Here is a 22,652-nt window from a genome sequence, read left to right on the forward strand (position 1 = left end):
CAGCGCATAACAGTATGTGACTAAAATGCTGCTAGCGGTACTTGGTACCGCAATGTCACGGACGACAAACACATTTTCGAAAATTATCTTAATTGATACTCCCGTTTTAGTAGGGTCTGTTCTAAATTTGGGGAGTTAAAAAGGGTATCGTTAGAAGAGGAATAGAGCCGATTCTGTTGGACCAAACCTCAAATGCATAGAGCGAGTTGAAACTGCTTGTTGTCAGAGAGGAAGACGTGATCTTTCGTCTTTGTTGTTGTGAGTGGGAGAGGGCTTGGTGTCTGTGTGTGAGTGGGATGGTCCACAGTGCACACAGCACAGAAGACGGAGGGGCTTGGTGTCTTTGCAGAAAAACAGCCCCAAAGCATGATGTTTCCACCCCCATGCTTCACAGTAGGTATGGTGTTCTTTGGATGCAACTCAGCATTCTTTGTCCTCCAAACACGACGAGTTGAGTTGTTACCAAAAAGTTATATTTTGGTTTCATCTGACCATATGACATTCTCCCAATCCTCTTCTGGATCATCCAAATGCACTCTAGCAAACTTCAGACGGGCCTGGACATGTACTGGCTTAAGCAGGGGGACACGTCTGGCACTGCAGGATTTGAGTCCCTGGCGGCGTAGTGTGTTACTGATGGTAGGCTTTGTTACTTTGGTCCCAGCTCTCTGCAGGTCATTCACTAGGTCCCCCTGTGTGGTTCTGGGATTTTTGCTCACCGTTCTTGTGATCATTTTGACCCCACGGGGTGAGATCTTGCGTGGAGCCCCAGATCGAGGGAGATTATCAGTGTTCTTGTATGTCTTCCATTTCCTAATAATTGCTCCCATAGTAGATTTCTTCAAACCAAGCTGCTTACCTATTGCAGATTCAGTCTTCCCAGCCTGGTGCAGGTCTACAATTTTGTTTCTGGTGTCCTTTGACAGCTCTTTGGTCTTGGCCTTAGTGGAGTTTGTAGTGTGACTGTTTGAGGTTGTGCACAGGTGTCTTTTATACTGATAAGAAGTTCAAACAGGTGCCATTAATACAGGTAACGAGTGGAGGACAGAGGAGCCTCTTAAAGAAGAAGTTACAGGTCTGTTAGAGCCAGAAATCTTGCTTGTTTGTAGGTGACCAAATACTTATTTTCCACCATAATTTGCAAATAAATCCAAAATCCTACAATGTGATTTTCTGGATTTTTTCCCCTCAATTTGTCTGTCATAGTTGACGTGTACCTATGATGAAAATTACAGGCCTCTCTCATCTTTTTAAGTGGGAGAACTTGCACAATTGGTGGCTGACTAAATACTTTTTCCCCCCACTGTATTTAGCCTAGGTATAATTTTACAAGCCCTAAATTCATTAGGTTATTCTTGACTGTTTGAAATGCAGCGTATTGACCATTAATTGTGCAACAAAGCTTATTTAGATATACAGTATATTGTGAATCGCCCATACGTTTGAAAAAATGAAGATATGATTTTAAGGCCAAATCGCCCAGCCCAAGTTTTCAGAATAAGACATGTTCACACAGACCGTACAAATTGTCAAACGAGTTTGATTGAATCTGTAGTGTCAAGAAGTTGCTTTTTGAACTAAACCAAGCCTGCTTACATCTCCACTTGTAAGGAAACAGGTAACACTTGTTAATTTGGCCTGAAAGCTAAAGACTAAAACCAGCCCTCACCACAAAACACATCTGTGTTACTGACTGTGAAGTTCCACTTCTTATCTGGGGGAAATGTCTCTTAGTCTTTTCTGTAGGCGGGATAAGAACTGAGCAGGAGGGGTAGAAAAGCTTTGTCTCCCCAGGGGCTGCAGTACCACAATGAGGTTTCAATAGATAGAGAGCAAACTGCAGAGGAAGTTAACTATCAGATAACGCTGTGTAATAAGAAAAAGAGCTGCTGTGATTGCAGCCTATTGGTTGTTTAATAAAGAGCCTAGGAGAAGACGTGGTGGTGATTAGGCTGGGGGAAATGAGTGTGATCAGGGAGGTAGTAACAGGGACTGCCTGACCTGGACATTGATCAGCCTCTGCTGCTCGTTTATTTTTCAGACGTTTAGCGAAAACCATTACAAGTTGGGCCTGAAAATGCTCCACAGCCATGTGCAGTTAGACACAATGGTTCAGTTAATATCGTAGGTCATGTACGCACTGATAATTAATAAGGCTCGACTCTGGCAGGGCCCAGACTAAATGTTCAGAGCTTCTAGTAAATTATTGTTGTGTCAGTGGACCTGCTGTACCATCCTATGCACAAATGTATGCATTGTCATTGGAGATGTGATTTCCCCCCCTCGATTAATCAGGATTACCTGATATTTAAAAAAAAAAAAAAAAATCTGTAATACTTACATCTGTTTTATCCTTAAACTGGACCAGTAGCCTTTAATCACTGGTGCTTCTGTATTGTACCAATCACATCCCTGCTTAGGCTGTATCTTGGGTTATATCCACCAATCATTCACACACTCTTCTCTTTATCTCCTTCTCTTCCTCTATGGAGCGTCCAGGAGCAGTGGGGACACATGGAGGAGATAGAGCTGGTGAACGATGGCTCGGGCCTGGGCTTTGGGATCGTTGGAGGCAAGACCACTGGGGTGGTGGTGAGGACTCTGGTTCCGAACAGTGTGGCTGACAAGGTACAATACTGGTCATTACTTACACTCAAACAATCAAAGCTAATATACAGAGCAGTCTGCTATGACAGGAACCTGGGTTGTGTTCATTAGGCACTAAACAAGAAAACGGTCTGAAATGGAGTGAAACAGGGAGGTGCGATCTGAACTTGTCCAATAAGGCAGGGGTTTTCAAACTTTTCTTGACCAGGGACCCGTGCCCAGGCAAACTGCCGACCCAGGGACCCCCATCGTATGTTAGCAAAAAATAATCACGTCTTATCAGGTGAATGATAATGGCAAGTAGAAGTAATCAACATTTTAAAATGAATAGATTTGGTAGGCTGTTTCATTATGAAACAGTCTACCACAGTTCATTGGAAGAGGAAGTGTAAACTCTAACATAGTCTATTACCTAGAAGGGTAATGGTATCTTGGCGGCGTAGAGAAAATGTTGCTGTTGTAAACACATTTTCTGCAATATTTATTTATTTTTAGCTGAGAGAAAATTGAGCAGTTTTGAAGCTCATTTCCAGAAATTCTATATAGTTTAGCATGGAACTGAGCGACTAGTTTGCAGTCTTAAAGCTAATTTTCTGCAATTCTATGCATTTTGCCATGGCTAATGCTGTGTTCATCTGCTCAAACATTGTAACAATCAATGGGCATGTGCCCTGAATGCCGGTGTTTTTTTTCTTCTATTCTGCCTGACTGTCTAGCTTTTATTTGGTTCTGAGTTCTTCTCAAGATGGTATTATTAAAACATATACAGTACCAGTCAAAAGTTTGGACACACCTACTCATTCAAGGGTTTTAATTTATTTTTTTACTATTTTCTACATCATAGAATAATAGTGAAGACCTCAAAACTACGAAATAACACATATGGAATCATGTAGTGTTAAACAAATCAAAATATATTTTATATTCTTCAAAGTAGCCACCCTTTGCCTTTTTTATTTAATTTATTTTTTTAACCTTTATTTAACTAGGCAAGTCAGTTAAGAACAATTTCTTATATACAATGACAGCCTACACCTGCCTTGATGACAGCTTTGCACACTCTTGGCATTCTCTCAACCAGCTTCACCTGGAATGCTTTTCCAACAGTCTTGAAGGAGTTCCCACATATGCTGAGCACTTGTTGGCTGCTTTTCCTTCGCTCTGCGGTCCGACTCATCCCAAACCATCTCAATTGGGTTGAGGTCGGGTGATTGTGGAGGCCAGGTCAACTGATGCAGCACTCCATCACTCTCCTTCTTGGTCAAATAGCCCTTACACAGCCTGGAGGTGTTTTGGGTCATTGTCCAGTTGAAAAACAAATGATAGTCCCACTAAGCGCAAACCAGTTGGGATGGCGTGTCGCTGCAGAAAGCTGTGGTAGCCATGCTGGTTAAGTGTGCCTTGAATTCTAAATAAATCACTGACCTTGTCACCATGCTTCACGGTGGGAACCACACATGCAGAGATCATCCGTTCACCTAATCTGATTTAAAATGAGTGGTCACTAGCTTAACGTAACACCACATTTTTACGATATAGCCAATTTTGACTTTGCAGCTGGCCCATCTAGTGGAAACCGCTCAGTTCTGCCCCCAGGGCAAGACTCGTGACAATAAACGTCAAGAAGCGAGTCGCATGAACAGGAACAGCTAGCATGCTAACTGTTCCTGTAGACTTCCAGGAACCTAGTCCAGTCATTGCGCTAATGCTAGTTAGCACTGGCTTGAAACTACCTCTAACATCCTTCATACTGGACACAGAGACATAAAAATGGTATCCACAATGGTATTCTGTTGCAGCTAGCGATATTCATAAAATATTTGTTTTCACACACAAAATAAAAACTAAAACATTTACGGACCCCCTGCAGTACCTCCGCGGACTGTTTTGAAAACCCCTACAATAAGAAACGCCTGTTTTTGTTTTCCATTGTATAAAATTTTTTAATGTTTTGCTACGGTGTGCCCTAATGAACACGACCCTGAAGTTACGCACATTTAACATGGATCATTACCTGACATCCCACAGAACAAATATTGCCCACATGAATAGACACTGTCTGTTTTGTCTCTTGTCATGAGATGTCAGTTTTAGCTGTAGGCTTTCTTTGGTTTACTCATACTTAGTTATGTCAGTGGTCAATATTGTTTGCTTTTTCTCAAACATTAAAGAAATGTATCCGTAAATGGATTTGTTGTTAACAGCGTTAGTCTTGAAAGATATTAAATAAAGATCATTTTAGAAGACGATTAAGATGTAGGCTGTGACCGTTTTCCACAACATTCCTCAGCAGTAGGCCTACTAAACCATTACATACTCAGGGCTTCACTTTAAACAGCTTCCTTCTCTCTCTTCCTCCTGATCCTTTGGTAACAGACCAGTTATCCCCAATGAATAGTAACCACCAGTTTAGCTGAATTAATGCTGAGCGCGTTCCACAAAGGGCTCAGTTACATATAATAGCCATTGAGCTGGAGGGGAAAAAATGATCACCTTGTAAGGGGATTACATCCTGGCTACACAGAGCACGCTAGGCCCGCGTCCGGCTCGAAGGACCGCGCCCAAAGTCCCTGACACAGCCCATTTACAAGCAGTCCCTTTCTTTTCTTTTCCCACTCAACACTTTGCTTTTTTCCTTTCTGTTGTGAGCTTTGGGGTGTATTCAGTTATTCAGATAGTTAACATGGGAACATGTAAAAAAAAAAAAAGCTGTCAATGTCGGTTTTAACCTTTAAAAAAAAAGTGTTATCCAAGAGGGATCAGGATTTAAAAAACCCTGTCCCTTGTTTCTGAAACCCCCTCGCACCACTCCTCTTTCTCTCTTTTTCTTTATTTCTCTCCTCTTTATTTTTTCTCTCTCTCGCTCTCTACCCCTCCCTCCTTTTTGCTCTCTCTCTCACTCTGTCTACCCCTCCCTTTCTCTCTCTTTCTCTGAATGTCCAAGAGAGCCCAGGCTGGGCAACAAAACCCTGCTTGTTCAAAAGGCACAGTGCAGCATTTCACACATCACTGGATCTTATGCTCCAAAAAAGCTGTCAAAACTGGGGCTTTGTTAGACCCTGGCGTTTCCCATTTCAATGTTTAATGGCCAGGGCTGGCTTCAATGCACCCCCGTTGTCCCGTGCACAGATCCAGGGAGAGAATTTGGGGAGATTTCCTGCACCAAGTTTATGCATCAAACACTTTTCATCTCTCTTTCCACAAAGGCAGCCATTCTCCCCTCTCTTTGTGGAGCATCATTTTTTTTTCTATCTCCTCATTTTCCCTTTCTGAGTTTATTCTGCTTGACCTGTGAGTCGGTGTATACAATTCCTAGCTTAGTACCGCGGGCCAGGCCCAGACCAGGGCTTAGTACCGCGGGCCAGGCCCAGACCAGGGCTTAGTACCGCGGGCCAGGCCCAGACCAGGGCTTAGTACCGCAGGCCAGGCCCAGACCAGGGCTTAGTACCGCGGGCCAGGCCCAGACCAGGGCTTAGTACCGCGGGCCAGGCCCAGACCAGGGCTTAGTACCGCGGGCCAGGCCCAGACCAGGGCTTAGTACCGCGGGCCAGGCCCAGACCAGGGCTTAGTACCGCGGGCCAGGCCCAGACCAGGGTGGGTCTAGCCTATTCAAGTGGGATGTAAAATGCATTGGACCACATTGGCTGAAATTATCAGATGGTCCAACTAAGCTAAATGTTGATTATGAGCAGATTTTTTGGGTAGTTCTTTCATGTACTAGCAAACAATAACATTCTGTAAGAAATTATGTAAAATACTGTTATTGCTAGACCCTGAACTTAACTATAATGCATTGTGTGTTATCCATATTTCAAGTTAGTTAAAATTGTAACGTTGTCCTCTCCTCCTCCCTCTACTCTCCCCCTCCCTCTACTCTCCCCTCTCCCCCTCCCTCTACTCTCCTCTCTCCCCCCTATAGGACGGGCGCCTGCGTACGGGTGACCACATCCTGGGTATTGGTGAGACCCCAACGGGTGGCCTGTCTAGCGACCAGGTGGTCAAGGTGCTGCAGGGCTGCGGGAGCCACGTACGCATGCTCATCGCCCGTGACCCCTCGGGACAGCCCTCCACCCCCCTCCCCCCGCCCCCTCCCCCGCCCGCCTCCGGCCCCGTCTCTGCCTTACCCGCTGGAGTCGGACCCCAGCGCAGGGTCAGCAGGACGGTGAGTGAGACAGGATGTTGGGGAACGCGCACATGCATATATACACACACACCTAACCATGCACAGACCTACTGTTCCTTCTGCCTCTCTATGCACGCACACACACACACACACACACACACACACCTAGACATGCACACACCTTCTCCTGTTACCCCTGCCCCTCTACTGCCCTACATGTTGTGGTGAATATGTCCATAACATTAGGACGTCAGTACATGTACAGGGTATCTCTATATCTTCCCTGTGTTTTCCAGCCCAACCTGGAGGGTTATGAGATCCATGAAGTGCCTCTGAGGAAGAAGGAGGGCCAGAGCCTGGGGATCACTATCATCGGATACAACGCCTTAACCTGTGAAGGTAGGCCGATGCCCAATACCATGTCAATTCCTAGCTCACTAGCCCTTTACCCTTAACCCATGCCCCTAATCCTAGTCCCCTAGCCCCTTACCCTTAACCCAGGCCCCTAATCCTAGTCCCCTAGCCGCTAACCCAGGCCCCTAATCCTGGTCCCGTAGCCCCTATTTGTACTCAGATCCAGTATTATTGACACTGTTTGAGATGTATTGTTTTGATGGTGTCTTGTCCCTCTATTCCCCTCTCCTTGGTTTTGCGCGCTCTCCTACTCTACCCCCCGTTCTTTCTCTCTCTATCTCACCTACTCTACCCCCCGTTCTTTCTCTCTCTATCTCACCTACTCTACCCCCCGTTGTTTCTCTTTCTATCTCTCCTACTCTACCCCCCCCCCCCCCCGTTCTTTCTCTCTCTGCCCCCTTTCGCTCTCCTTTTTACTTTCTACCCCCCTTTCTCTCTCTATTTTGCATTCTTTCCCTCTGTCTGTCTTTGCCCCCCCCCCCCCCCCCCTCCCCTCTCTCTCTCCTAGACGCGGTTGGGGTGTTTGTGAAGAACGTGGTTCCTGGGAGTGCCGCTGAGCAGAGTGGAAACATCCGGATCTATGACAGGATCATGGCGGTGAGACAATTCATCAGCTTAGAGAGAGAGAGAGAGAGAGAGAGAGAGACCCCTGCCACCCCCTCCTCATACACCTCATGGATCACTATGGCATCCTAAAGAGAGAGAGACTTGCTTATCCCAACACAGCACTTACACCTCATTTAGCTAACCACAGTCTTGGTCATTTACATTTATTAAAGCTGACTCATATTTGGTAGTGAATGGCTGGGACAAAAGCCTGCACACACTGCCCATGTCATCACACTATAACACAACTATATTGGGTCTTCATTGTCAGGTCAGGCTTCTATTGAAAATAATGTGTTCTCTATGACTTACCTGCTTAAAATAGAACAATGGTATAAACCCCCTGTCAGAGTTTACGGGGACAAGGGTGAGAAGTCATTTTGGCCTGTTTCATTGTGTCAGCTGGATGGGGTGAGCCTGCAGGGCTTCACTAACCAGGAGGTTCTGGATGTGATGAAGCAGACAGCCCAGACGGTCCACCTCACCCTGGTCAGGAAGATCGCCTCGCCCAAACTGTCACTGGAGAGGTCCCTGGACAAAGGTAAGGACTACTAGGACTCTTTACCAGTCACCTGTAAGTGTGTATCACAAGTCCTACTACGGCAGAAATACAGCCGATATGATGCGTTTTGCATCATACCGGCTGTAGTTCTGTATTTTGAAAGTTACATGTCTTGATAACTTGATTGCTGACATGCAGAACATTTTGGGACTACAGTGCCTTCGGAAAGTATTCAGACCCCTTGACTTTTTCCACATTTTGTTACGTTACAGCCTCATTCTAAAATGGATTAAATAAATAAAAATCCTCAGCAATCTACACATAATATCCCATAATGACAAAACTAAAGTAGGTTTTTAGAAATGTTTGCTAATTTATCAAAAAAGAAACATAAATACCTTATTTACATAAGTATTCAGACCCTTTGCTATGAATCTCAAAATTGAGCTCAGGTGCATCCTGTTTACATTGATAATCTTTGAGAAGTTTCTACAACTTGATTGGAGTCCACCTGTGGTAAATTCAATTGATTGGACATGATTTGGAAAGGCACACAACAGTCTATATAAGGTCCCACAGTTGACAGTGCATGTCAGAGCAAGAACCAAGCCATGTGGTCAAAGGAATTGTCCGTAGAGCGCTGAGACAGGATTGTGTCAAGGCACAGATCTGGGGATGGTTACCAAAAAACTTCTGCAGCATTGAAGGTCCCCAAGAACACAGTGGCCTCCATCATTCTTAAATGGAAGAAGTTTGGAACCACCAAGACTCTTCCTAGAGCTGGCCGCCCGGCCAAACTGAGCAATCAGGGGAGAAGGGCCTTGGTCAGGGAGGTGACTAAGAACCCGATGGTCACTCTGACAGAGCTCCAGAGTTCCTCTGTGGAGATGGGAGAACCTTCCAGAAGGACAACCATCTCTGCAGCACTCCACTAATCATGGTAGGGTGGCCAGACGGAAGCCACTCCTCAGCAAAAGGCACATGACAGCACGCTTGGAGTTTGCCAAAAAGCACCTAAAGACTCTCAGACCATGAGAAACAAGAATCTCTGGTCTGATGAAACCAAGATTGAACTCTTTGGCCTGAATGCCAAGCGTCACATCTGGAGGAAACCTGCACCATCCCTATGGTGAAGCACGGTGGTGGCAGCATCATGCTGTGGAGATCTTTTTCAACGGCAGGGACTGGGAGACTAGTCAGAATCAAGGCAAAGATGAACGGAGCAAAGTACAGAGAGATCCTTGATGAAAACCTGCTTCAGAGTGCTCAGGGCCTCAGACTGGGGCGAAGGTTCACCTTCCAACAGGACAACGACCCTAAGCACACAGCCAAGACAATGCAGGAGTGGCTTCGAGACAAGTCTCTGAATGTCCTTGAGTGGCCCAGCCAGAGCCAAGACTTGAACCCAATCGAACATCTCTGGAGAGACCTGAAAATAGCTGTGCAGCGACGCTCCCCATCCAACCTGACAGAGCTTGAGAGGATCTGCAGAGAGGAATGGGAGAAAGTCCCCAAATACAGGTGTGCCAAGCTTGTAGCGTCACACCCAAGAAGAATTGAGGCTGCTAAAGGTGCTTCAACAAAGTACTGAGTAAAGGGTCTGAATACTTATGTAAATGTTATATTTCAGTTTATTTCTTTTTTATAAATTTGCAAATACATTCTAAAAATCTGTTTTGGCTTTGTCATTATGGGGTATCGTGTGTAGATTGATAAGGGGGGGAAAAAAACAATTTTATCAAATTTATAATAGGGCTGTAACGTAACAAAGTGGAAAAAGTAAAGGGATCTGAATACTTTCCGAATGTACTGTATTTCAACAGTGGACTAATAAAACAAATACAAAAAAAAATCCTTTAAGACCAATGGACTTATTCAGAAATGCAGATTTTCAGAAAGGGTACCTTGGTGGCTTGGGAAGTGCACTGTCGAGCGCTCGTTCCTTGTACATGTGTACCTAGTGAAAAGACATCCCTAAACCCTCGGGAGTGTGCATGGAACTGTGACAGGATGGTAAGGTGGACACGAGGACAGGGCCTTAAGTTAAACTACCATCCCAATAGATATGTACTCCATTGTCCAATGAGTTCAACCTCCCTCCGGCCATCTGCAGTCCAATGAGTTCAAGCTTCCTCTGGCCATTTCTAATTACCATCCAGCGTCAGAGGGGACGATTACTATGACAAATTTGTTTACTACTCTATACAGTAATTTCCAAAAAGTCTCAGGGAAAGCATCCAAAGATCTATGACCTCATTTCCTGCGACTTCTCAGAGGCTTGCTGCATTGGTCACTTCCTTGGCCATTGGTCAGCCGAGCAGTGTGACAGAGGTGATTTAGAAGAGCAGGGTGAGTGACCGTGGAACTCTTCTCTCTCCTGGTCTCTTTGTTTCATTACGCCGGTTGGGGAGCGGGATACAACACCCTCTAAGCTAACTGGAGACTGCTAACCATGTAAAGTGAGCGGTCTGATTTCACGCACACGAACACACACACACTAAATCACACACACACACACACACACACACACACACACACACACACACACACACCCTGGTGTTTTCCCTCACGTACAGTCTGCTTGACTTGTCGTACTTGGAGGGCCTAGTACAGAGCTTTCAGAAAGTATTCACACCCCTTGACTTTTTACACATTTTGTTGTGTTACAGCCTGAATTTAAAATTCATTAAACTTTTTTTTGGTCTTTACACAATACCACATAATGAAAACAACATGTTTTTAGAAATGTTTGCCATTTTATTGGAAATAAAATGCATAAATATTGCATTTACATAAGTATTCACACCCCTGAGTCAATACATGTTAGAATCACCTTTTGGCAGCAATTACAGCTGTGAGTCTTTCTGGGTAAGTCTCTAAAAGCTTTGCACACTTGGATTGTACAATATTTGCACATTGTTCTTAAAAAAATTATTCCTGCTCTGTCAAGTTGGTTGTTGATCATTTCTAGACAGCCATTTTCAAGTCTTGCCAAAGATTTTCAAGCCGACATAAGTCAAAACTAACAAGGCCATTCAGGAACATTCAATGTCCTCTTGGTAAGCAACTGTATATTTGGCCTTGAGTTTTAGGTTAATGTCCTGCTGAAAGGTGAATTTGTCTCCCAGTGTCAGTTGGAAAGCTGGAAAGTTTTCTTCTAGGATTTTGCCTGTGCTTAGCTCTATTCCGTTTATTTTTATCATAAAAAACTCCCTAGTCCTTGACGATGACAAGCATACAGTGAGGGAAAAAAGTATTTGATCCCCTGCTGATTTTGTACGTTTGCCCACTGACAAAGAAATGATCAGTCTATAATTTTAATGGTAGGTTTATTTGAACAGTGAGAGACAGAATAACAACAAAAAAATCCAGAAAAATGCATGTCAAAAATGTTATCCATTGATTTCCATTTTAATGAGGGAAATGAAATAAGTATTTGACCCCTCTGCAAAACATGACTTAGTACTTGGTGGCAAAACCCTTATTGGCAATCACAGAGGTCAGACGTTTGTTATAGTTGGCCACCAGGTTTGCACACATCTCAGGAGGGATTTTGTCCCACTCTTTGCAGATCTTCTCCAAGTCATTAAGGTTTCGAGGCTGACGTTTGGCAACTCGAACCTTCAGCTCCCTCCACAGATTTTCTATGGGATTAAGGTCTGGAGACTGGCTAGGCCACTCCAGGACCTTAATATGCTTCTTCTTGAGCCACTCCTTTGTTGCCTTGGCCGTGTGTTTTGGGTCATTGTCATGCTGGAATACCCATCCACGACCCATTTTCAATGCCCTGGCTGAGGGAAGGAGGTTCTCACCCAAGATTTGACGGTACATGGGGCGGTTCCTCCTGCAGGCAGAGGAGGGTCGTTAGTGATTGGAGTTGGTGTGATTGGAGCCACCTGGGCTCAGGGTATTTAAAACTGCTTCACTAACCCCAATCTCTCTCTCTCCCTGCTCCTCCAGGTATGATCCTGGTTTGTTTGTTCCTTTGTAGGTTTACTTAGTTTCCACTCAGTCATGTTCACACACACACAGATTCATGCATCCATGCACCTTACCTACACCCTACATTATGATATTTCCACACCTCATTCCTTTTTCTTTGTTTAAAGTTAATAGAGAACCTTTTGATTGGCCTATACCTGTTGTTCATGTCCCCTCATTTTTGCCACAGGCTATGAGCCGGCCTGTGACACTTTGATGTGGTGAAGTTGTCCTGTCCCCTTAGCAGAAAAACACCCCCAAAGCATAATGTTTCCACCTCCATGTTTGACGGTGGGGATGGTGTTTACATTTACATTACATTTTAGTCATTTAGCAGACGCTCTTATCCAGAGCGACTTACAGGAGCAATTAGGGTTAAGTGCCTTGCTCAAGGGCACATCGACAGATTTTTCACCTAGTCGGCTCTGGGATTAGAACCAGCGACCTTTCGGTTACTGGCACAACGCTCTTAACCACTAAGCTACCTGCTGTGTTCTTGGGGTCATAGGCAGCCTTCCTCCTCCTCCAAACACGGCAAGTTGAGTTGATGCCAAAGAGCTCCATTGTGGTCTCATCTGACCACAACACTTTCACCCAGTTCTCCTCTGAATCATTCAGATGTTCATTGGCAAACTTCAGACGGCCCTGTATATGTGCTTTCTTGAGCAGGGGGACCATGCAGGCGCTGCAGGATTTCAGTCCTTCACGGGGTAGTGTGTTACCAATTGTTTTTTTGGTGACTATGGTCCCAGCTGCCTTGAGATCATTGACAAGATCCTCCCGTGTAGATCTGGGCTGATTCTTCACCGTTCTCATGATCATTGCAACTCCACGAGGTGAGATCTTGCATGGAGCCCCAGGCCGAGGGAGATTGACAGTTCTTTTTTGTTTCTTCCATTTGCGAATAATTGCACCAACTGTTGTCACCTTCTCACCAAGCTGCTTGGCGATGGTCTTGTAGCCCATTCCAGCCTTGTGTAGGTCTACAATCTTGTCCCTGACATCCTTGGAGAGCTCTTTGGTCTTGGCCATGGTGGAGAGTTTGGAATCTGATTGATTGATTGCTTCTGTGGACAGATGTCTTTTATACAGGTAACAAGCTGATATTAGGAGCACTCCCTTTAAGAGTGTGATCCTAATCTCAGCTCGTTACCTGTATAAAAGACACCTGGGAGCCAGAAATCTTTCTGATTGAGAGGGGGTCAAATACTTATTTCCCTCATTAAAATGCAAATCAATTTATAACATTTTTGACATGTGTTTTTCTGGATTTTTTTGTTGTTATTCTGTCTCTCACTGTTCAAATAAACCTACCATTAAAATTAGACTGATCATTTCTTTGTCAGTGGGCAAACGTACAAAATCAGCAGGGGATCAAATACTTTTTTCCCTCACTGTACACATAACATGATGCAGCCACCACCATGCTTGAAAATATGAAGAGTGGTACTCAGTGATGTGTTGTTGGATTTGCCCCAAAACATAACGCTTTGTATTCAGGATGTAAGTTAATTTCTTTGCCAATTTTTTTGCAGTTTTACTTTAGTGCCTTATTACAAACAAATGTTTTGCAATATTTGTATTCTGTACAGCAGGGATCATCAACTATATTGAACAAAAATATAAACGCAACATGCAACAATTTCAACGATTTTACTGACTTATAGTTCATGTAAGAAAATCAGTCAATTGAAATAAATTCATTAGTCCCAAATCTATGGATTTCACATGACTGGGATAGGCCCACCCATTTTGGGAGCCAGGCCCACCCACTGGGGAGCCAGGCCCAGCCAGTCATAATGAGTTTTTCCCCACAAAAGGGCTTTGTTACAGACACAAATACTCCTCAGTTTAATCAACTGTCTGGGTGGCTGGGCTCAGATGATCCTGCGGGTGAAGAATACGGATGTGGAGGTCACACGTGGTCTGCGGTTGTGAGGCCGGTTGGACGTACTGCCAAATTCTCTAAAACAACGTTGGAGGTGGCTTATGGTAGAGAAATTAACATTAAATTCTCTGGTGGACATTCCTGCAGTCAGCATGTCAATTGCACCCTGCCTCAACTTGAGACATCTGTGGCATTATGTTGTGTGACAAAACTGCACATTTTAGAGTGGGCTTTTTTTGGCCCCAGCACCTGGTGCACCTGTGTAATGATCATGCTGTTTAATCAGCTTCTTGATATGCCACACCTGTCAGGTGGATGTATTATCTTGTCAAAGGAGAAATGCTCGCTAATAGGGATGTAAACAAATTTGTGCACAACATTTGAGAGAAATAAGCTTATTGTGCGTATGAAAAAATTCTGAGATCTTTTATTTCAGCTCATGAAACATGGGACCAACACTTTACGTGTTGCATTTATATTTTTGTTCAGTATAGATTTAGCCGCGGGCCGATTATTATTATTTTTTTCTTGAGTGGATGGTCAGGGGGCCGGAACATAATTACAAATAATTTGTAGGCTGCAAATTGAACGCAAGAAGCCCAAACTGATATAATATTTGACTAAAACATAATCATTTCAAACCTTGCTTACAATTGTATACGTTTACATATACTGTATCTCTCTATTATGCATGGGAATATTGTTTTTTTTAAATCACTTGGAGTGATTTGCTGGTGTTTTTACAGTTTGTGGCACCCCCCCAAAAAAAGATAAAATATTCTCTTTTTCTTTTCTCAGTAAACTTGGGGGGCCAAATAAAATCACTGAATAAAGAGTTGCATGCACTCACTCTGTGTGCTATAATAGTGGTTAACATGATTTATTTGAATGAATATCCAATCTCTGTACCCCACACATACAATTATATGTAAGGTCCCTTAGTCGAGTAGTGAATTTCAAGCACAGATTCAACCACAGAGACCAGGGAGGTTTTCCAATGCCTCGCAAAAAAGGGCACCTATTGGGTAAAAATTAAATATAAAGTAGACACTGAATATCCCTTTGAGCATGGTGATGTCATTAATTACGCTTTGGATGGTGTATCAATACTCCCAGTCACTACAATGATACAGGCTTCCTTCCTAACTCAGTTGCCGGAGAGGAAGGAAACCGCGCAGGGATTTCACCATGAGGCCAATGGTGATTTTAAAACAGTTCGAGTTTAATGGCTGTGATAGGAGAACATTGAAGATGGATCCACAACATTGTAGTTACTCCACAATACTAATATAAATGACAGAGTGAAAAGGAAGTCTTTACAGAATAAAAATATTCCAAAACATGCATCCTGTTTGCAATAAGGCACTAAAGTAATACTGCAAAAAAATGTGGCAAAGAAGTTAACTTTTTGTCCTGAATACAAAGCATTATGTTTGGGGCAATGATCAACAACCAACTTGACAGAGTTTAAAATATAATAATGTGAAAATATTGTACAATCCAGGTGTGCAAAGCTCTTAGAGACTTACCCCAAAAGACTCAAAGCTGTAATCGCTGCCAAATGTGATTCTAACATGTATTGACTCAGGGGTGTAAATGAGATATTTCTGTATTTCATTTTCAATAAATTAGCACAAAAAATGCAAACATTTTTTTTTTCACTTTGTCATTATGGGGTATTGTGTGTAGAGGGGTGTGGATTTTTTTTTTATTTAATCCATTTTAAATTCCGATTGTAATAACAAAATGTGGACTAAGTCATGGGGAATGGATACTTTATGAACGACCCTCCCATTTTCATATGTGTCTGGTGTTAGCTAGTTACTGGATGGAACAAAAGGGGGGAAGGGTCGTTCATAACTCTGACGCAGTTGTCATGTCAACACATCCGTCAGTGCTGCTGTGAACCGCATCACAAGAGACATGTCAAACGGGAGATGTACAAAACAAATGTATGTCATTGATGCAATTTCAATGTTGTTGAGTTCCTTTTCATTATCACCACATTTGCTTGAGATTATTTTACTGCACCACTGTTCACTGCATTCAAGTTTCTTGACATCGGTGTTTCAAAGAGCTGTCAGTCAAGGCAAGCTCATGAGTATAAGCTCCCCGCCCACTCAGCCCGTCTTTTCAAATTTCCTGGGAGTTAGCCATGAGACAAAAATAAAAGTTTATCAAATGTTTTGCATTTCCATCCCCCCAAAAATATTATGGGTGATAATGAAAAGGAACTCAACAACATTGAAATTGCATCAATGTCAAAGGTCAAAAGGCTATTTTACATTTGGAATCAGACTTTTCGGGACCTTTTTAAGCTAATTTTTACTCCTGAACGTATTTAGGCTTGCCATAACAAAGGGGTTGAATACTTATTGACTCAAGACATTTCAGCTTTTAAATTATTAATTTGTAAAAATTTCTTAAAACAAGATCAAGATATACAGTGGGGAGAACAAGTATTTGATACACTGCCGATTTTGCAGGTTTTCCTACTTACAAAGCATGTAGAGGTCTGTGATTTTTATCATAGGTACACTTAAACTGTGAGAGACGGAATCTACAACAAAAATCCAGAAAATCACATTGTATGATTTTTAAGTAATTAATTTGCATTTTATTGCATGACATAAGTATCTGATCACCTACCAACCAGTAAGAATTCCGGCTCTCACAGACCTGTTAGTTTTTCTTTAAGAAGCCCTCCTGTTCTCCACTCATTACCTGTATTAACTGCACCTGTTTGAACTTGTTACCTGTATAAAAGACACCTGTCCACATACTCAATCAAACAGACTCCAACCTCTCCACAATGGCCAAGACCAGAGAGCTGTGTAAGGACATTAGGGATAAAATTGTAGACCTGCACAAGGCTGGGATGGGCTACAGGACAATAGGCAAGCAGCTTGGTGAGAAGGCAACAACTGTTGGCGCAATTATTAGAAAATGGAAGAAGTTCAAGATGACGGTCAATCACCCTTGGTCTGGGGCTCCATGCAAGATCTCACCTCGTGGGGCATCAATGATCATGAGGAAGGTGAGGGATCAGCCCAGAACTACACGGCAGGACCTGGTCAATGACCTGAAGAGAGCTGGGACCACAGTCTCAAAGAAAACCATTAGTAACACACTACGTCGTCATGGATTAAAATCCTGCAGCGCACGCAAGGTCCCCCTGCTCAAGCCAGCGCATGTCCAGGCCCGTCTGAAGTTTGCCAATGACCATCTGGATGATCCAGAGGAGGAATGGGAGAAGGTCATGTGGTCTGATGAGACAAAAATAGAGCTTTTTGGTCTAAACTTCACTCGCCGTGTTTGGAGGAAGAAGAAGGATGAGTACAACCCCAAGAACACCATCCCAACCGTGAAGCATGGAGGTGGAAACATCATTCTTTGGGGATGCTTTTCTGCAAAGGGGACAGGACGACTGCACCGTATTGAGGGGAGGATGGATGGGGCCATGTATCGCGAGATCTTGGCCAACAACCTCCTTCCCTCAGTAAGAGCATTGAAGATGGGTCGTGGCTGTGTCTTCCATTATGACAACGACCCGAAACACACAGCCAGGGCAACTAAGGAGTGGCTCCGTAAGAAGCATCTCAAGGTCCTGGAGTGGCCTAGCCAGTCTCCAGACCTGAACCCAATATAAAATCTTTGGAGGGAGCTGAATGTCCGTATTGCCCAGCGACAGCCCCGAAACCTGAAGGATCTGGAGAAGGTCTGTATGGAGGAGTGGGCCAAAATCCCTGCTGCAGTGTGTGCAAACCTGGTCAAGACCTACAGGAAACGTATGATCTCTGTAATTGCAAACAAAGGTTTCTGTACCAAATATTAAGTTCTGCTTTTCTGATGTATCAAATACTTATGTCATGCAATAAAATGCAAATGAATTACTTAAAAATCATACAATGTGATTTTCTGGATTTTTGTTGTAGATTCCGTCTCTCACAGTTGAAGTGTACCTATGATAAAAATTACAGACCTCTACATGCTTTAAGTAGGAAAACCTGCAAAATTGGCAGTGTATCAAATACTTGTTCTCCCCACTGTATCAGTGTTTTATTTTTTGTTAATCAAAAAAAAAAAAAAATGTTCTTCCACTTTGACATTACAGATTATTTTGTGTAGGTCGTAAGGAAACAACAACAATTTTAATCAATTTTAATCCCAATTTGTAACGGAACAAAATGTGGAAAAAGTCAATGGGTGTGAATACTTTCTGATGGCACTATGTATATACTGTAGCGGGAATCAGTGTTACAGTACAAATGAATAGAGAGGAGCTGTGCTAAATCCTATGTAACGGTCAGATGGAAATATTCCCTGTGTCGCGTAGGATGAAGTAACTACTACCTCTAATTCCATTCAAGCTAAAACTTGATATTAAACACCACAACTAGATTTATTCTGACTATATGTCAGTTGTTGGCAGTTATTGTTGTTGAATGTGGTCGCACGCACACACCATGTAATGGAGTGCTCATTTGTACAAGGCCTGGTTCAAATTGAGCAAAAATATCCCAGACACGTCTTTCCAACCAGCATTCTGTTCTGATCAGTATGTTTTATGTCTGGCTGCTGGTGTTTTCATATGATTTGTCAGAACTACCCCACTGATGTTACTGAATAAACAGCCGAGTGTTGAGTGTACATCAACCACTGTGTGTGTGTGTGTGTGTGAACATGCATGGTTTTGAATTTTTTTGATTGTTTTATGCCTGCGTTGGTTTTCTCATGCGTGTGTCCGTTCTTATACTCACTTGTGTGTGTTGCAGTGCAGAGGGAGCCGTCACGTGTGTCTCTGAAGAGGTCTGCAGAGATCAAGTCTCGGTTGTCAGACCTGCAGGTTGCCCCCCTTGTGGAGCCCACTGAGACACTCCTGATGAGCACCAGTACTAGCAGAACACAGCTGGCCAGAGGTGAGCTAATGTATCTGTCCATTCATCCATCCAACCATCTACCATCTGTAGTCCTCCTCTCTCACTTGCACACACGCACGCACACACACACACACACACACACACACACACACACACACACACACACCTCATTACTCCATGTCACCTACTCCTATCCCTGTTGGATAGTCTGCCAGTAAGGTGCATCATCCCTATCAACTGTTACCATGTTAGCTAGGCAGGTTATTTATCCCATCTTCATTGAAATAGCTTTTTAGTCCAGGACTAAGCTTCATCTTTGTCCGGTAAAACTAATCTATAGGTTTTAGTCTCAGAACCACAAAGTCTCTCTGTTCTTGATCACAGTTTCTCTCTTTAAACTCCACTTGATACTTCTGCCTTTACACAGTCAGTCAGTCTTTACATCAGTACTGGAACCAAATCCCCCCCTCCTCCCGGTCTGGGTCACCGGTGGGTCACCCCATCCTCCCGAAACCTCCCCCTCCACCCCCTACTTCAGCCTAGTCCCCACACAGCAGGCTTATTGGGCACTGTTACACTGTTACAGTCATACTAGACGCTCACCCTCCGGGATATAAATATCAAGCTAGACGAGGAGAGGGGAGGGGAGGGGGGACGGAAGAGAAAAAGGCTAGAGCTTGGGCTTGGTAGAGTAGATAGGAAGATTGTGTTTATGGAGGTGTGAGGGGGCTCACGTTACCCTGAGCCCTATTGAATCCTGACAAGACCTTCTATCTGCCAAATCTCCCCAATAAAGTATTCTGTTGCACAGGGGAACCAATACAAGCCACACTGATAACAATAATGTTTTGTCAAGGGCTTATTTCCCTGTGTGTGTGTGTGTGTTAGGGCTGGGTGAAATGGCCTAAAAATCATACACTATATATACAAAAGTATGTGGACGCCCCTTAAAATTAGTGGATTCTGCTATTTCAGCCACACCCATTGCTGACAGCACACAACCATGCAATCTCCATAGACAAACATCGGCAGTAGAATATCCTTACTGGAGAGCTCAGTGACTTTCAACGTGGCACCGTCATAGGATGCCACCTTTCCAACAAGTCAGTTCGTCAAATTTCTGCCCTGTTAAACCTGCCTTGGTCAACTGTAAGTGCTATTGTGAAGTGGAAACATCTAGGAGGAACAACGGCTCAGCTGCGAAGTGGTAGGCCACACAAGCTCACAGAACAGGACTGCCGAGTGCTGAAGCGCGTAGCACATAGAAATTGTCTGTCCTCGGTTGCAACACTCACTACCGAGTTCCAAACTGCCTCTGGAAGCAACGTCAGCACAGTAACTATTCGTCGGGAGCTTCATGAAATGGGTTTCCATGGCCGAGCAGCAGCACACAAGCCTAAGATCACCATGCGCAATGCCAAGCGTCAGCTGGAGTGGTGTAAAGCTCGCCGCCATTGGACTCTGGAGCAGTGGAAACGCGTTCTCTGGAGTGATGAATCACGCTTCACCATCTGGCAGTCCGACGCACAAATCTGGGTTTGGCGGATACCAGGAGAACGGTACCTGCCTCAATGCATAGTGCCAACTGTGAAGTTTGGTGGAGGAGGAATAATGTCTGGGGCTGTTTTTCATGGTTCGGGCTAGGCCCCTTAGTTCCAGTGAAGGGAAATCTTAACGCTACAGCATACAATGACATTCTAGATAATTCTGTGCTTCCAACTTTGTGGCAACAGTTTGAGGAAGGCCCTTTCCTGTTTCAGCATGAGAATGCCCCTGTGCACAAAGTGAGGTCCATACAGAAATGGTTTGTCGAGATCGGTGCAGAACTTGACTGGCCTGCACAGAGCTTTGACCTCAACCCCATTGAACACCGTTGGGAAGAATTGGAACGTCGACTGCGAGCCTAATCACCCAACATCAGTGCTCGACCGCACTAATGCTCTTGTGGCTGAATGGAAGCAAGTCCCCGCAGTAATTTTCCAACATCTAGTGAAAAGCCTTCCCAGAAGAGTAGAGTAGATCGAGCAGGGCTTCTCCATCTGTCGGAGGCCTGCACCAGGCGCCGGGAGCAACGGGCTCAAGTTATCCTGCCTCTCGCCTGTCCATAAAGGATTCTCCGAATCCTGTGAAGCATGGGATGGGCGGATTTCCTCGTCCTTCTCGCCAGCCGTGATTTTGGGCAGCTCCATGGTAAGAAATGTGACCGTTCCTGGTGGAAAAACAATGTCCTATCCCAGAGCTCGAGTAAATGACATTACTAAACTGCGCCCGAATGTAGTACGTCAAGACATGGAAATCGATTCTATCGTAGTCCATGTGGGTTTTAATGACATTATGAAGGGCACCTCTGAACAGTTAAAACTGGATTTTAAAGAGCTGATTGACTCTCTGTTAGACACTAACAAAAAACCCATCATACCTGGCCCTGTGCACTCTCTGAATCGTGGCATTGAACGCTTTAGCAGGATTCTTTCTCTTCACAACTGGCTACGTTATTATTGCAGCTCAATGGGTGTAACTTTTGTTGACAATTTCGATACTTTTTGGAAACAAAACACGTTTTATAAGGAGGATGGGATCCACCCAAATAATTTGGGTTCCTGGATCCTTTCACAGCATTATAAGGCTGCGTTGAGACAATGACTTATCAATGACCCAAGCCCAGCTAAGCTAATCTCTACCATTGTGACGCAGAGTTGTCATAATGCTTCAGCAAATGTACATTACACCAGGGGTGTCGGTAGATACAATATAAGTAACATCATTTATGTCCCTCTAACTGCCCTGAATGCCTCTGCTGATCTTACAGCTATTGTATGCAGTAATCATGTGCCTAAGAACCAGATTTATACTGTTAGCACTGAGCCGGTGTGCCCTAGGAGGAAGTCTACTGTGTGCAGCTCACCCTGCACTAACATAAAGAACATGAGCACATCTACTGCTGCTAAGCTTCCCAGTAAAGCAATAAAAACAAGTAAGCATCCCAGTAGAAAAGTGCTCAAAATAGCACACTTTAACATATGTAGCTTAAGAAACAAGGTTCATGAAATCAATAATTTGCTAGTAACAGATGACATTCATATTCTGATCTCTGAAACTCACTTAGATAATACCTTTGATGATACAGTGGTAGCAATACAAGGTTATAACATTTACAGAAAATATCGAAATGCCAATGGTGGAGGTGTTGCTGTTTACATTCAGAACCACATTCATGTGAAGATTAGAGATGAGCTAATGTTGAACCTGTAGCCATATTACTTCAACAGTATTTATCTGCCTCACCTAAAGCCTATTCTGGTGGGAAGCTGCTATAGACCACCAAGTGCTAACAGTCAGTATCTGGATAATGTGTGAAATGCTTGATAATGTATGTGATATCAGTAGAGGTATACTTTCTGGGTGATTTTAAATATTGACTGGCTTTCATCACGCTGCCCACTCAAGAGAAAGCTTCAAACTGTAACCAGTGCCTGCAACCTGGTTCAGGTTATCAGTCAACCTACCAGGGTAGTTACAAACAGTACAGAAATGAAATCATCAACATGTATTCATCATATCTTTACTAATGCTGTAGAGATTTGTTTGAAAGCAGTATCCAAATCTATTAGATGTAGTGATCACAATATAGTAGCCATATCTAGGAAAACC

General features: G+C 43.7%; 1 protein-coding gene across 8 annotated transcripts in view; it reads left to right on the forward strand.

Annotated features, from left to right (window-relative positions):
- patj (PATJ crumbs cell polarity complex component) overlaps window positions 1-22,652 on the forward strand; it is a 234,171-nt gene that overhangs the window by 15,136 nt on the left and 196,383 nt on the right. For all 8 annotated transcript variants that reach the window (XM_084172209.1, XM_084172214.1, XM_084172210.1 and 5 more), the window contains 6 exons: window positions 2,500-2,628; window positions 6,527-6,769; window positions 7,027-7,129; window positions 7,653-7,741; window positions 8,153-8,291; window positions 18,897-19,040. In XM_084172209.1, the coding sequence (XP_084028335.1) occupies window positions 2,500-2,628; window positions 6,527-6,769; window positions 7,027-7,129; window positions 7,653-7,741; window positions 8,153-8,291; window positions 18,897-19,040 (847 nt within the window). The remainder of the gene's footprint in view (window positions 1-2,499; window positions 2,629-6,526; window positions 6,770-7,026; window positions 7,130-7,652; window positions 7,742-8,152; window positions 8,292-18,896; window positions 19,041-22,652) is intronic.

This window comes from Coregonus lavaretus (genome assembly GCF_964263955.1).
Source record: "Coregonus lavaretus genome assembly, chromosome: 11".
Taxonomy (NCBI): Eukaryota; Metazoa; Chordata; class Actinopteri; order Salmoniformes; family Salmonidae; genus Coregonus; species Coregonus lavaretus.